Raw genomic sequence first — 16,128 nt, 5'->3', positions numbered from 1 at the left:
ATTAAAAATGGTTCAATTTAATATCAGAGAATATATAAATATACAACCTGAAATTCTTACTCTTCACAGACATCCATGAAACAAGAACCCCATAGAATGAATGATAGAAACATCAAAACCACGAAGCCCCTCCACTGCCTACGGTTCTTGGATTTACTGGTTTACGCCCACAGGAAAATGAATCTTAGGGTGGTATATGGTGACATAAATGAACTTTGATAACAAATTTACTTTGAACATTGAACTTTGAATTTTGACTCCTTTGACTTTGTTACAGCATGTCCCCAGTGGATGGGACAACCTCGAAATACACATTGAACTTTTAATCAACAGACATCAAAGTTGCTGGTGAACGCAGCAGGCCAGGCAGCATCTCTAGGAAGAGGTACAGTCAACATTTCTGGCCAAGACCCTTCGTCAGGACTAACTGAAAGAAGAGATAGTAAGAGATTTGAAAGTGGGACGGGGAGGGGTAGATCCAAAATGATAGGAGAAGACAGGAGGGGGAGGGATGGACCTAAGAGCTGGACAGGTGATTGGCAAAAGGGATATGAGAGGATCATGGGATGGGAGGCACCAGGTCAACAAACCTGACAGCTAGGAGAGGATGGGGAGCAGTTTTAAAATCACCAAACCAGGGCCACTGAATACATGAACAGCAAGGCTCCCAAAATTACAGAGCTCAGCACCTGGTACAATATTAAAGCCCCCCTCTCCCCCCCCCCGCCCCACTGGTCACGGTCGACTTTGGATATTACGTCCTAGCTGTCTAATATGATATACATGTGGGTACGCAAGCCAGGACAGTACGATATGAAGAGCAAGCTGTTGCTCATGCAACAAGCTCCCCTCTCCACCTGGCTGATGAGTCCAGAGGAACGGCAGAGACCGACACAGTTTGGTACCAGCAGCGTCACAGGAGTTGCCAGTCAGCGTTGTACTCAACGTGGGGTTGCCTAAGGGACTCCAGCTCCAGATTTTTCCCCTCAGTATTTACTCCCAAAACCTCCCCCATGAGTGGGTGTAGCCACAAGGCAGCAGAGGTCTGTGGTCAGAGTTTTCCTTCTCCGAGATGAGCTGCCAACCACGGCTGACAAGACCCATCTGCCCGATGTGACTGCCATTAAGGCGCTAGTAACCCGCTTCTGCCCCTTCCCCTGTCCGCAGAAACGGTATAGCCACAAGGCAGCGGAGATTTCAGATCAGAATTCTCCTCCTCTTAGCAGCTAAGCCACACGTGAAGGCCAGGAGTTGGACAGTTGTCAGAGGCTATTTGAGATACACACCACTGGGAGCATTTAATAGGTATGGGGAGCTTATCCCCACTACAACCCTCTCCCGGCTATGGCAACCTTTAACGAACCCACAAAATTAAAAATATAGAACAAGTTTTAGTCCTACCTTCATCGAAGGGAAAGGACGGCATGATATCGCAGCAGACCAAATCGAGGGAACTGGACCTGCTCTCACTGGAAGGCGACGGTTAATCTTCTGTCATGGTACCAGAACAGCGTTCAGTCTCTGTTGAGAAGGAGGGCAGGTGTTGAGAGGAGCGTTTATTTCCCCTCGTTGGGTAAAAAGAAACTGTTCCTTACACATGGGGTGAATGTCAAGCCTGACAGCGTGAACCCGGGCACCGTGCTCCAGAGAAGCAATCGGCCGACCTACTCAACACAAGAGATTCTGCGGATGCTGGAAATCCAGAGTAACACACACAAAATGCTGGAGGAACCCAGCAGGTCAGCCAGCATCTGTGGAGAGGAATAAACAGTCAATGTTTCTGTCCTGAAGAAGGGTCTTGTCTCAAAACGTTGACTGTTTATTCCCTTCCATAGATGCTGCCTGACCTGCTGAGTTCCTCCAGTGCTTCCTGTTATTGCACTATTTGGTATTTTGTTCCCATTATGTCCCACTGGCATCTAACTGCTCACTAAACCCCCCCACCACCACCAAAACCTGTCCAACTCAACCTGCAGTTTCTTCCCGGTCTCCCCCCGCACTTACCCTGACCCCACACCCTGCCCTGCCATCCAGCTCGGTGCCAAATAACCTCTTCCTCAATATCAACAGGACAAAGGAGATGTTACTGACTTCAGGAGAACTCCCTCCTCTCTTTACATGGGTGGCAGTTTCAATCTCCTGGGAGCGTACATCACACACAATCTCTCATGATCCTAGAACACATCCTGCGCAAGCAGGAAAGCTCATCAGTGCCTCTGCTTTCTGAGGAGAGCTGGTCTATGCGCATCGAAACTCACGTCACTCTACATACCTCTACATACATGCAGTAGGGAGAATCCTAACAAGCCGTGTCACTGCATGGTTTGAAAACTGTGCTGTGGGGGACAGGAAGCTCAACAATGGGTAGTCAAACTGCATCAGCCTACCCACCATCACCGTCATGTATGCAGAAACATAGAAAACCTACAGCACAATACAGGCCCTTCGGCCCTTCCTTACTTTAGAAATTGCCTTGGGTTACCCATGGCCCTCTATTTTCCTAAGCTCCATGTACCTCAGGTCAGAAACATCATGAAGGATCCCACCCACCTTGCTCATGGACTGTTTGTCCCACTCCCATCAAGGAGGCTACATAGCATCCACACCAGGACCACCAGACTTAAAAACAGTTACTTTCTTCCCCAAGCAGCAAGTCCGATCAACACCTCCACCCACTAACCCACCCCTCCACACCCCAAACCACCACTACTTCACCATTTCCTGTCAGAGTCACGTTATGTACACACACTCCTGTGTCTAGTGCCACTTTATACTGTAATTATCTTGCTGTATTATTTCTTGGTGTCGTATTGGATCTTTTAACAATTACTTCGTTCCCCTTTACACTTGTGTACTAAAAATGACATTAAACAATCTTGAATCTTGAATGTTGAGTTTTGAATCTACAAGCCTGGAGACACCACACATAATTCCTGAGTCCAATATTTCATGAATAGGAGGGTTCCCAGTGCTGACAAATAAAAATGTAACAAGTAAAATAAATGTAAAACATTAAAAGAGACAAGATTGTGAAAATGACATTGTACATGCTAAGATGTACAGATCACCCCCGGCACGATGAGCTTCTCATTGGAACAGTAACTACGTCTTAATTCTCACTGCCCTGATTTGGTTGTCACAAACAACACATTTCAGTCTATGATTTCCTGTTCTCCCTGTGACTGTGTGGGATTCCTCCAGCTGCTCCTACGTCCCTTCACTTCTCAAAGACGTAAGGGTTAAAGGTTAACACGAGCACTTCTGCAGATGCTGGAATTTCAAGCAACACACATCAAAGTTGCTGGTGAACGCAGCAGGCCAGGCAGCATCTCTAGGAAGAGGTACAGTCAATGTTTTGGGCCGAGACCCTTCATCAGGACTAACTGAAGGAAGAGCTAGTAAGAGATTTGAAAGTGGGGGGGGGGGGAGATCCAAAATGATAGGAGAAGACAAGAGCTGGACAGGTGATTGGCAAAGGGGATATGAGAGGATCATGGGACAGGAGGCCCAGGGAAAAGGAAAAGGGGGAGGGGGGGAAAACCCAGAGATGGGCAAGAGGCAGCATCTCTAGGAAGAGATACAGTCGATGTTTCGGGCCAAGACACACATTCTTTCTCTCTCTCTCCTTTTTTCCCTCTGTCCCTCTGATTATACCCCTTGCCTATCCTCTGGGCTTTCTCCCCTCCCCCTTTTCCTTCTCCCTGGGCCTCCTGTCCCATGATCCTCTCATATCCCTTTTGCCAATCACCTGTCCAGCTCTTGGCTCCATCCCTCCCCCTCCTGTCTTCTCCTATCATTTCGGATCTCCTCCTCCCCCTCCCACTTTCAAATCTCTTACTAGCTCTTCCTTCAGTTAGTCCTGACGAAGGGTCTCGGCCCGAAACATCGACTGTACCTCTTCCTAGAGATGCTGCCTGGCCTGCTGCGTTCACCAGCAACTTTGATGAGGGTTAGAGGTTAGAAAGTTTTGGGCATGCTGTGATGGTGCTGGAAGACATCAAGATAAGATATGGGGGCAGAATTAGGCCATTCAGCCCATTGAGTCTGCTCACCATTCCATCATGGCTGATTTACTATCCCTCTCAACCCATTCTCCTCCCTTCTCCCCATAACCTTTTCACACCCTTATTAATCAAAAGCCTACGAACCTCCATTTTAAATATACCCAATGACTTGGCTTCCACAGTCATCTGTTGCAATGAATTCCACAGACTCACTGTTAACTGGTTAAAGAAGTTCCTCCTCATTTCTGTTTTAAAAGAATATCCTTGTAATCTGAGGTGGTAGCCTTTGGTTCTAAACTTCCCCCACTACAGGAAACATCCTCTTCACATCCACTCTATCTAGGCCTTTCAATATTCGATAGGTTTCAGTGAGATCCCTCCTCATTCTTCTAAACTCCAGTGAGTACAGGCCCAGAGCCATCAAACGCTCCTCATACTTTCATTCTCAGTAAGTGTGGCCACACTTGTGGGCTGCCCACAGCACATCCTCGGACTGTGTTGGTTTTGACACAAATGCCACAGTTCACTCTATGTTTTGATGTTTCAGGGTACATGAGACAAACAAAACTAATCTCTTTAACCTTTTCCCGGTCCTCCCCACCCCTCAGCCTCATCACTCCCCTCCACCCCCCACATCAGCAGTAGAGTCACCTATGCCAAACAGGTCAAAGGGCAGAGGCCAGACTAAGCATGGTCCACCGGTCCTCCAAATTCAGAGGTTCAGCTCAGGGCTACAACCCTCAATGGTCAAACAAAACTGTTACAGAATCGACAATCAAGAATCCTTCTATATCTGAGTGTGATGGTATTCCTGCGTCCAATATATTCTATGAATAGGTAGGTTTGCAGCACCGACAAGCTAAACTGTAACGAGTAAACAAAATGTAAAACTTGAGGAGACGGATTGTGATAATAACATGGTGTATAAAATAATGGTACAGATAAGCCCTGGCAGGGGAAGATTCTCATTGGGCCAGTAACCATGGTTTAATCCTCACTGCCCTGATTTCTCCAGAGATTTCAGCTTCCCGAATGTAACAGCTCCTGATTAGAACCTATAAATCTGTCCATTGGACTTACACAGAACTGCTGAATGACACAGAAATGATCAGGACAAGAGACGTTTTATACTGTGCTTAACTCATTACAAACCACAGAAGTCATAAATGGGTATATGTGCAGTCAGATGACAATAACCTTGAACTTGATCACCTTGTCCTGTTTATCCTGCAGCAAGCATCCAGGGGTCCAGAAGCAGTAAAACGTAGAATCGGTCACATAAGCAGTGAATACTTTCATCCAACGAGAGGGCAGAGTTTTCAGGTGAGAGAGAGAGTTAATACGGTCCAGAGGAGCGAATATTTCACCCAGAGAGCGTCCATTTACGGAACAGGTGCCAGAGGAGGTGGCTGTGGTATGTACATTTTCCACCCTGGATGGAAATGGCTAATTCCAGCAGGCATAATTTTAGGTGATTGAAGGATAGCATAGTGGGAATTCAGAGGTAATTATTTTTTCTTTTCTTTTACACACAGAGAGTGCTGAGTGTATGATACGCACTGCTGGGTGGTGGTGGAGGCAGGTACATCAGAGACATTTAAGAAACTCTGAGATAGGCACGTAGATGATAGAAAACTAGAGGGTTATGTGGGAGGGAAGGGTTAGAATTCTCAGAGTTCCCAGCCTTTTTTATGCTCTGGACTAATACCATTAAGCAAAGGGATCAATGGAAGGTGGGAACCCCTGGGTTAGATTGATCTTAGAGCAAGTTAAAAGGTCAGCATAACATAGTGGGCCAAAAGGCCTGTACTGTGCTGTCATGATCAATGATCTATGTACATCAACAATATTTAAAAGTCACTTGGACAAATTCATGGATGCGATAGGTTTCAGGGGATATGGGCTAAAGACAGGCAAATGGGACTGACTTAAAAGGAAACCTTGGCTAGCATGGACCAATTGGGCTGAATGGCTTTTTCCCACATCTATGTTGCTGAAGAATTATTTTCCCCATTGAACATTTACATCCACAGTCACCCAGAGAAAGATACTGTAGGTAGACACACACACACACACACACATACACACACACACACACACATACACACACACACACACAAACTCTTGCAGGTTTATGACATTTCCACTCATTGTTCGAAAAATTAATTGAATAAAAATCTAACTTAACTGAACACGGAGAAGACCAAGGAAATGATTGTGTACTTTGGGAAGGTGCAGGTGAGCCATCCCTCTCTGCAAATACATGGCTCCTCTGTAGGGAGAGTTAAATGCACCAGGTTCCTGGGAGTTCACATCATGGATGACTTCACCTGGTCCCTCAATATCACCTCCCACCCATCCATCTGAGACATTTAGCAGGAGCGCTGTGTACACAGGCTCTTAGTATTATCAAGAATCCCACCCATCCATCCAGCATCCTCTTTGACTCTCTCCATCAGCAGGAGACTCTGATGCATATAAAAAAGAACAGTCAGGATGAGAAACAGTTTCTTCCCTCGGGCTATTAGATTTCTGAAATCCTTGCTATATCACACTCGAAGTGTTACCGGATAATACCCTACAATATTTAATTTATGCACTTTACTTTGTTTGTTTATGTGTAATTCGTTTGTAAATTTAATTCCCTCTTACCCAAGTTATTGTGTGTTATGTCTACTACAGTGCTTTACACCCTGGTCCGGAGAAACGTTCTCTCCACATGTACAGTATATAGTTAAATGACAGTAAACTTGACTTGACTTGAATTTGTTAGACTGGGATGTTGTGTTGAGATTGTATAAAATGTTGGTGAGGCCTAATTTGGAGTACTGTGTGCAGATTTGGTCACCTACCTACAGGAAAGATGTAAACAAGGTTGAATGAGTACAGAGAAAATTTACAAAGATGTCGCTGGGTCTTGAGGACCTGAGTTATAGGGAAAGATTGAATAGATTGGGGCTTCATTTGCTGAAGTGTAGAAGAGTGTGGGCAGATTTCATACCGGTTTACAAAATTATGAGGAGTGGAGATAGGGTAAATGTAAACAGGTGTTTTGCACTAAGATTAGAACTAGAGGTCATAGGTTAAGGGCAAAAGGTGAAAAGTTTAAGGGGAACATGAAGGGTAACTTCTTCACTCAGAGCATGGTGCAAGCTGCCAAGGTAAGTGATGTCATGACATTGAAGAGAAGTTGGGATCATACATGGACGGAGAGCTGTGGTCCAGGTACGGGTTGATGGGAAAAGACAGAATAATGTTTAGCACAGACTGGATAGGCTGAAGGGTCTGGTTCTGCATTGTACAGCTCTCTGTCTCTGAGTACATGAATGCAGTGAGGAACTTCTTGGAGCAAACACACAGCTTCAGATACACCGCATTCACGAGAAAACACAAATGGAACAGCAGTATGCTGGAAATTCGAGAGTGCCTGGGGCAAAGTGCGTGAAGTTACCGTTACCAGGGAGAAGGTTCTTGGGAAAACTGAAAGGTCTGAAGGTAGATAAGTCACCTGGACCAGATGGACTACACCCCAGAGTTCTGAAAGAGGAGGCTGAGGAGATTGGGGAAGCATTACTAATCATCTTTCTAGACTCAATTGATTCTGGCATGGTTCCAGAGGAATAGAAAATTGCAAATGTCACTCCACTCTTCAAGAAGGGAGAGAAGCAGAAGAAAGGAAACTATAGGCCAGTTAGTCTAACCTCAGTGGTTAGAAGGATGTTGGAGTCAATTCTTAAGGTTGTGGTTTCGGGGTACTTGGAGGCACATGATAAAATACCGTAGACAGCATTGGTTCTTCAAGGGAAAATCTTGCCTGACCAATTTGTTGGACTTCTTTGAAGAAATAACAAGCAGGATAGGCAAACGAGAATTGGTTAATGCAGTGTATTTGGATTTTCAAAAGGCCTTTGACCAGGTGCCACATATAAGGCTGCAGGAGACAAAGAGTGGAAATAAAGGGAGCACTTTCTGGTTGGCTGCCTGCGACTGCTGGTGTTCCACAGGGATCTGTGTTGGGACCACTTCTTTATACGTTATATGTCAATGATTTGAATGATGGAATTGATGGCTTTGTGGCCATGTTGGGAAGTGTATGGTCATGCACTTTGGTAGAAGAAATAGAAGTGTAGATGATTTTCTAAATGGAGAGGAAATTCAAAAATTCTGAGGTGCGAAGTCCCCGTACAGGATTCCCTGAGGATTAATTTGCAGGTTGAATCTGGTGAGGAAGGTAAATGAAACATTAGCATTCATTCTGAGAAGACTAGAATATAAAAGCAAGGATGTAATGTTGAGACTTTATAATGCACTGGTGAGTCCTCACGTGGAGTATTGTGAACAGCTTTGAGCCCCTTATCTAAGAAAAGATATGCTGACATTGGAAAAGTTTCAGAGGAGATTCAGGAGAATGATTCTGGAATTCAAAAGGCTTATTATCTCAGGAGCATTTGATGGCTCTGGGCTCTACTCACTGGAATTCAGAGGAATGAAGGGTGACCTAATCAAAAACTTATCAAATGTTGAAAGACCCTGATAGAGTGGATGTGCAGAGGATTATTTCCTATGGTGAAGGAGGCTAAGACCAGAGGACACAGCCTCAGAATAGAGGGGCATCGTTTTAGAATGGAGATGAGGAAGAACTTCTTTAGCCAGAGAGTGGTGAATCTGTGGAGTTAGTTGCCACAGGCAGCTATGCAGACCAAGTCATTGGGTATATTTAAGGCAGATGTTGATAGATTCTTGATTTGTCAGGGCATGCAGGGATATGGGGAAAAGGCAGGAGCTTGAGGCTGAGCAGGAAAATGGATTAGCCATGATGAAATGGTGGAATAGATTCAATGGGCCAAATGGCCTTATTCTTCTCCCATGTCGATGATCTTATGAAAACATGAGTTACAGACAATTTTTACTAGAAAGAATACAATTAGCACAAAAAAAAAGAAATCAATTTCAGTGCAAGGTGTTGCTAAACTCTAGTGATTAGGGTTTTATTGGTCATACACTTTGTGGAAGAAATAAACTGGCAGACTATTATTTATATGGGAAGAGAATTCAAAATGCAAAAATGCAAAGGGATTTAGGAGTCCTTGTGCAGGATACCCTAAAGGTTAACCTCCAGGTTGAGTCGGTTGTGAAAAAGGCGAATACAATTTTGGCATTCATTTCTACAGGTATAGAATATAAGAGCATGGATGTGATGTTGAGGCTCTATAAGACACTCGTAAGACCACACTTGGAGTATTGTGTGCAGTTTTGGGCTCCTTATTTTAGAAAGGATATAATGACATTGGAGAAGGTTCAGAGAAGATTCACAAGAATGATTCCAGGAATGAAAGGGTTACCGTATGAAGAATGTCTGGCAGCTCTAGGGCAGTATTCCCTTGAGCTCAGAAGAATGAGGGGGGATCTCATAGAAACATTGTGAATGTTAAAAGGCCTGAACAGATTAGATATGGCAAAGTTATTTCCCATGGTAGGGGATTCTAGGACAAGAGGGCACGACCTCAGGATTGAAAGCTGTCCATTTAGAACAGAGATGCGGAGAAATTACTTTAGTCAGAGGGTGGTAAATCTATGGAATTTGTTGTCACGAGCGGCTGTGGAGGCCAAGTCATTGGATGCATTTAAGGCAGAGCTGGATACCTTCTTGATTAGCCAGGGCATCAAAGGGTATGGGGTGAAGGCAGGGGAGTGGGGATGACTGGAAGAATTAGATCAGCCCATGACTGAATGGTGGAGCAGATTCGATGGGCTGAATGGCCTGCTTCTGCTCCTATATCTTATGGTCTTATGTTAGTTGATTCAAGAACGGAACGATTGAAGGAAAGTGGTTGTCCTTGAACCTGGTGGTGTGAGACTTCAGCTGTCTGAACCTCCTGTCTGATGGTAGCAATGAGAAGAGGACGTGGTCTGCACGGTGGGGATCAATGATAGACAGATGTAGCTACCTGGTAGTGCAGGATGTGCCCCTGAAGAACTGGGCTGAGTTCATTGCTCTCTACAGCTTATGTCCCTGGGCCATTGCACCAGACTGTGAAGAAATGTGGAGATTCGCATGGCAGGAGGCTGTTTGAGCATACGGAATTGCTGGAAGTGTTTCCTTTCAGACGAGCACTAAACCAAGACCCATCTGTCCAAATTTACTGATTCCAAGAGTGTCCTGACCCGCACAGCTCAACATTCCTCTGCCAACCAACAGAGATGAAAATAATTCGGACTGGCAGCTGATTCGCCACACATCCTGCACTCCACAAAACACGCATCCGTAAACACAGTCCTTTCAAAGACAATAATTGCTGAATATATGCTTATTGGGAAATGATAGAGTTATAGCAAGTGTAGAACACAAACAGGTCTAGTGGAGAGCATTCTAACTGGTTGCGTCACTATCCGGTTTGAAAAAGCTGCAGAAAGTTGTAAGCTCAGCCAGCTCCATCATGGGCACTGACTCCAGCACCACCACACCCACCCCCCCCCAACCATCAGGGACATCTTCAACAGGCAATGCTTCAAATAGGTGGCATCATCATTAAGTACCTCTGTCTGCCCTCTTCTCAATCATGGAAGTGGTACAGGAGCCTGAAGACACACACTCAGCATTTCAGGAAGATGAGACAAGTTGCAGATGCTGAAAGTCCCAGCAACACACCCAAAGTGCTGAGTTGCTCCAGTATTTTGTGTGTGTTGTTCGATGTCTCAGGAACAGCTTCTTCCCCTCCATCATCAGATTTCTGAACAGACAATGAATCCATTAACGTTATCTCCTTATTTTTATTCTCTCTTTTTGTACTATTTTCTTAATTTAGGCTCCTTCAGGTTGTTACAGCCAGGGGTGGTAATGGGGACAAGCTCCCACTACCTATTAAGTAATCCCAACAGTGTGTGTCTCAAATAGCCTCTGACAACGAAGTCCAGCTCCTGTCCTTCACGTGTGGCTTAGCAACTAACTGTATCTACTGAAGGGGAAGGGCAAAGATGGGTTACTGGTGCCTTAAACCCAGTCACTTCAGGCAGATGGGGCTCATTAGCTGTGACTGGCAGCTCATCTAGGAGAAGGGAAACTCTTATCCCATACCTTCGCTGCCTTGAGGCTAAACCCACTCATGGGGAAGGCTTTGGGAGTAAATCCTAAGGGAAACATCTGGAATTGGGAGTCCCTGAGGCAGTCCTACATTGAGTTCAACGCTGACTGGCAGCTCCTGCGATGCTGCTGGTACCAAACTGTATTGGTCTCTGCTGTTCCTTTGGGTTCACCAGATGCATGGAGAAGGGAAGCCTGCTACATGGGGAACAGTTTGCTCTCCATATCGTACTACCCTGGCTTGCGTATCTAGAAAGCTAGGACACGACATCCATGGTCAACCCCAACCAGAGGCCTCACTCAATTTAATTTTTATATACTATACACTTACTGTAATTTATAATTTTATCATGTATTGCACCGTACTGCACTCTGCATAAGAACAAATTTCACAACATACATTCGCCAGTTATATTAAACCTGATTTGGACAGTGTGCACTGGCCGTCAGTCACTCATTTACTTCACCTTCGTTGCTAAGCCCACATTAATCCTGTTTATTTTTATTCTCTCTGCATTCCCAGCAATTTCCTTCCCTATGTCATCAGCATCATCACCTCATATTCTTCTTGTGATGTCTGCAACCTGGTGACACGAACATCAGGATTTAAGATTGCTTATGGCCTGGGAGCGGGTGGATGAGACTAGGCAGGTTAATGGTTCAGTAGAGACTCAATGGGCCGAAGGGCCTGTCCCTGTGCTGTAGTGTTCTATGATTCTATTCAAGGTTGTTCATTGTCTTTCTTCAGTACACGAATGTAAAGGAGCACAAAATGATTGTTACTCCCCCTCTGTCCCTTTTCCCACCTTTCTCTTTTGCTCTCTCTCCTCCTGATCGACTAGGACCCCATCACCACTTTTCCCTTCCTCCCATCTGCCCTTCACTCCTCCCCACCCCCCACTGGTTCCCTCCTTGCCATGGTTCCATGCTCCACCGTCCTCTCCAATCAGATGCCATCACCTTTCGGCCCTTTGTGCCTTCCTCCCCTCAGTCCCCTCCCAGCTTCTGACATCATTCCCACTCTCTCCTGTCTATCATTCCCCTCACCCCCACGATGTGCTCCAGCCCACCTCTCTCTCCCTCTTCTAGCCCTGATGATGGGCAAAGTTAAAGGAAATTAATTATCAAGATACATGTTTGTCACCATATGCAGTCTTGAGATTCATTTTCTTGCGGGCATTCACAGGAAAATAAGTGCAATAGAATTTATGGAAAACTATGCATAAAGACTGATCAACCAATGTGCAAAAGAAGACAAATTGTGCAAAAAAATAAGAAGAAGAAGAAGATGTGTTACAGATTTCTTGTAAGTGAGTCTATAGGTTGTAGAATCAGTTCAGAATTGAGGCGAGTGAAGTTATCCCCTTGGGTTCAGGAGTCTGAGGGTTGAGGGGTAATAACCGTTCCTGAACCTGGTGGTGTGGGACCTGAGACTCCTGTATCTCCTTCCCGATGGCAGCAGTGAGAAGAGAGCTTGGGCTCGATGGTGGGGGTCCTTAATAATGGATGCTGCTTTCTTGTGGCAGTGCTCCTCATTGATGTGTTCAATGGTGGGGAGGGCTTTGCCTGGGCTGTAACCACCACTTTCCGTAGACCTTTCCATTCCTGGGTATTGGTGTTTCCGTGCCAGGCTGTGATACAACCAGTCAGGATACTCTCCACTGTGCATCTATAGAAGTTTGTCAAAGCTTTAGATGACAGGCTGAATCTACACAAATGTACACATACAGGCTCTGTCGTGCCTCCTTTGTGATCACACCTACGTTTGACCCAAAATGTTGGCTGTCCATTTCCCCCCACAGATGCTCTGTGAGCCGTTGAGTTCCTCCAGCATTTTGTGTGTTTCTTCATCTTCAGTCCCTTGTATCTTCTGGAATCTACTTTTCAGCTACAGGGGCCAATTAACCTACCAACTCGCACGTTTCGGGAGGAGAGTGGAAACTGGAACACCCCGGGGGAAACCTACATGATCACAGGGAGAACATGCAAACTCCACAGAGACAGCATTGGGTCCCTGGTGCTGTACCACACTGTGATTACCCACATCGCTGACCAACTCCATCACAAGCACAGCCCGTCCCACCATCGAGGATATCCTTAAGAGACGACGCCTCAAGAAGGCAGCATCCATCCTTAAGGACCAATATGTGGGACATGCCCTCTTCTCGTTACTAGCATCAGGGAGGAGGTACAGGAGCCTGAAGACAGAATTGAATTCCGAACTCCAACGCCCCGAGTTGTTACAGTGTCACGCTAACTGCTAAGCAAACCTCATCTCTGAGGCTGAGGTACGCAGATGTTTCCAACGAATGGACAGTCACGAGGCTGCGGGACCGGACGGCATCCCAGGGTGAGTACTCAGGATGTGCACAGTACAACTGGCAGGTGTGTTTACAGACATTTTTAATCTCTCCCTCTCCCAGTGTAGACTGCCCTCCTGCTTCAAATTATCCACCATTGTCCCTGTACTAAAAAAGACCAAGATAGCATGCCTGAATGACTGGCGTTCTGTTGAACTCACCTCAATAAGCAAATGCTTTGAGACGCTGGTCAAGGTTTACATCTGCAGCTTGCTACCACCCACACTGGACCCCCTACAATTTGCCTACTGACATAACCGATCGACAGATGACAAAATAGCCACTGCTCTACATATTGTTCTTACACTTCTGGAGAAGAAGGATGCTCATGTGAGAATGCTGTTCTTGGACTACAGTTCAGCATTCAACACCTTAGTTCCATCCAGGCTCGACAAGAAGCTCAGAGACCTCAGCCTTGACCCTGCCTTGTGCAGCTGGATCCTGGACTTCCTGTCAAAGCACCACTAAGTTGTAAAAGTGGGGTCCCTCACCTCTAACCCTCTGACTCTCAATACAGGAGCCCCTCAGGGCTGTGTACTGAGTCCCCTCCTTTACTCCCTGTATACCCATGACTGTGTCACCACCCACAGCTCCAATCTGTTAATTAAATTTGCCAACAACACTACATTGATTGGCCTCATCTCAAACAATAACGAGATGGCCCTACAGGGAAGAAGTCATCTCTCTGACACAGTGGTATCAAGAAAACAACCTCTCCCTCAATTTTGCAAAAACAAGGGAGTTGGTTGTGGACTACAGGAGGAATGGAGAAGGGCTAACCCCTATTGACATCAATGGATCTAGGGTTGAGAGGCCAAACAGCTTCAAGTTCCTTGGCAACTACATCACCGAGGACCTCACGTGATTTGTACATACCAGCTGTGTGGTGAAAAAGGCACAACAGCGCCTCTTTCACCTCAGACAGTTGAGGAAGTTTGGTGTGGGCCCCCAAATCCTAAGAACTTTCAACAGGGGCACAACTGAGAGCATCCTGACTGGCTGCATCACTGCCTGGTATGGGAACTGTACCTCCCTTAATCGCAGGACTCTGCAGAGAGTGGTACGGACAGCCCAGCGCATCTGTAGATGTAAACTTCCCATGATTAGGACATTTACAAGGACAGGTGTGTAAAAAGGGCCCGTAGGATCATTGGGGATCCGAGTTACCCCAACCACAATTTATTCCAGCTGCCACCATCTGGGAAACGATACTGCAGCATAAGAGCCAGGACCAACAGGCTCCAGGACGACTTCTTCCACCAGGCCATCAGACTGATGAACTCACGCTGACTTGAGTGTATTTCTATGTTACATTGACTGTTCTATTTATTATAAATTATTATAAATTACTATGATTGCACATGGCACATTTAGACAGAGACGGATCATAAAGATTTTTACTCATGTATGTGAAGGGTGTAAGAAATGAAGTCAATCCAATTCAACCGTGGTGTCCAAAAGTAAACTACACTGTAGTTTCTCCCGTCTCCTTGACGCAGAACAGCAAGATGGAAGTTTTAGTGCCAGTGAGTCACAACGGTCGGGGCAAGCCCAGCTGCTAAAGGAGAAAGGTTGGACGTGGGACCTGTAAAAAACACAGTACTACACAACCAGCAACAGAAGCTCCGAAGCCCTCATCCCGGGGAGAGGCAGGACCTTCGAAGATGGGCTGCAGCTGGGGATCAAGTTGAAAGACTGACCGAGGACAGAAGTCGCTGGCGAGCTGCGGTCAGCGGCTCATGCCCTGTAGGGGTGATGGACTTAAGCAAGTAAGTTAGTGCCACTGGACTGAACGCTGTAACATTCACGCAAGGTCAGGTGAAGCAGTTATCTGCATCCGCCCTGTGTTCAGCAGTTCCTCCCCTTTCTCCTCCAGACTGTAATTAAAAATTAAGAACTACGTCACCTTTCAGCCTGCCAGGCTCCGAAAGTTGAGAGCTGGGCCTGGTATCACTGAAGCTGCTGAATTATTCATCTGTGCTTCATCACATTATCACGAAACTAGTGGATACGGCCCAGTCCATCACGGGTAAAGTCCTCCCCACCTCTGAGCGCATCCATATGGAGCATTGTCACAGGAAAACTGCATCCATCATCAGAGACCCCCACCACCCTGGTCATGTTCTCAATATTAATTGCTTATTTATTATTATTATGTGTTTGCATAATTCATTGTCTTTTATACATCAGCTGTTTGTCCATCTTGTTAGGTGTGGTCTTGCACTGATTCTATTGTGTTTCTTTGTATTTACTGTGAATGTCTACAAGAAAATGAATCTTAGGGTTGTATACGGTGACATATACGTACAAACCTTTACTTAGAACTTTTGAACTTGCATCTACCTTTCCGCTCACTGTCAGCAAAGTCTCCAGTACAAAATTAAACTTGGCTTGTAACAATTAAAGAAATTACTCACAAGAGATATTCTGCAGATGGATAGTACATCACTTTCAATCTATTGACAGAATCTCATAGATCCTCATCCTATCGCTCCTCAGAGTAGCAAGATCATAGGGACAACATTCCCTCCATATCGCACAGCAGCCTAACATAGTAGAGCACAGTATCAAAGTTCAAAGTAAATTTATTATCAAGGTACGTATATGTCACCTTCTACAGCCCAGAGATTCATTTTCCTGTGGGCATTCTCAACAAATCTATAGAATAATAACCATAACAGAA

The 16,128-nt window shown here is 45.5% G+C and overlaps 1 protein-coding gene across 1 annotated transcript in view; it reads right to left on the bottom strand.

Moving 5' to 3' along the window:
* The window catches only part of ttll7 (tubulin tyrosine ligase-like family, member 7), a 214,661-nt gene that overhangs the window by 157,348 nt on the left and 41,185 nt on the right, over positions 1-16,128 (bottom strand). The window contains exon 2 of the mRNA XM_072274584.1: positions 1,402-1,521. Coding sequence (XP_072130685.1) covers positions 1,402-1,426 — 25 coding nt within the window. The 5' untranslated portion in view covers positions 1,427-1,521. The remainder of the gene's footprint in view (positions 1-1,401; positions 1,522-16,128) is intronic.

This window comes from Mobula birostris, chromosome 12 (genome assembly GCF_030028105.1).
Source record: "Mobula birostris isolate sMobBir1 chromosome 12, sMobBir1.hap1, whole genome shotgun sequence".
Lineage (NCBI taxonomy): Eukaryota > Metazoa > Chordata > Chondrichthyes > Myliobatiformes > Myliobatidae > Mobula > Mobula birostris.
Note: the sequence above shows the minus strand (reverse complement) of the source record. Positions and strands in the feature narration are given on the sequence as shown.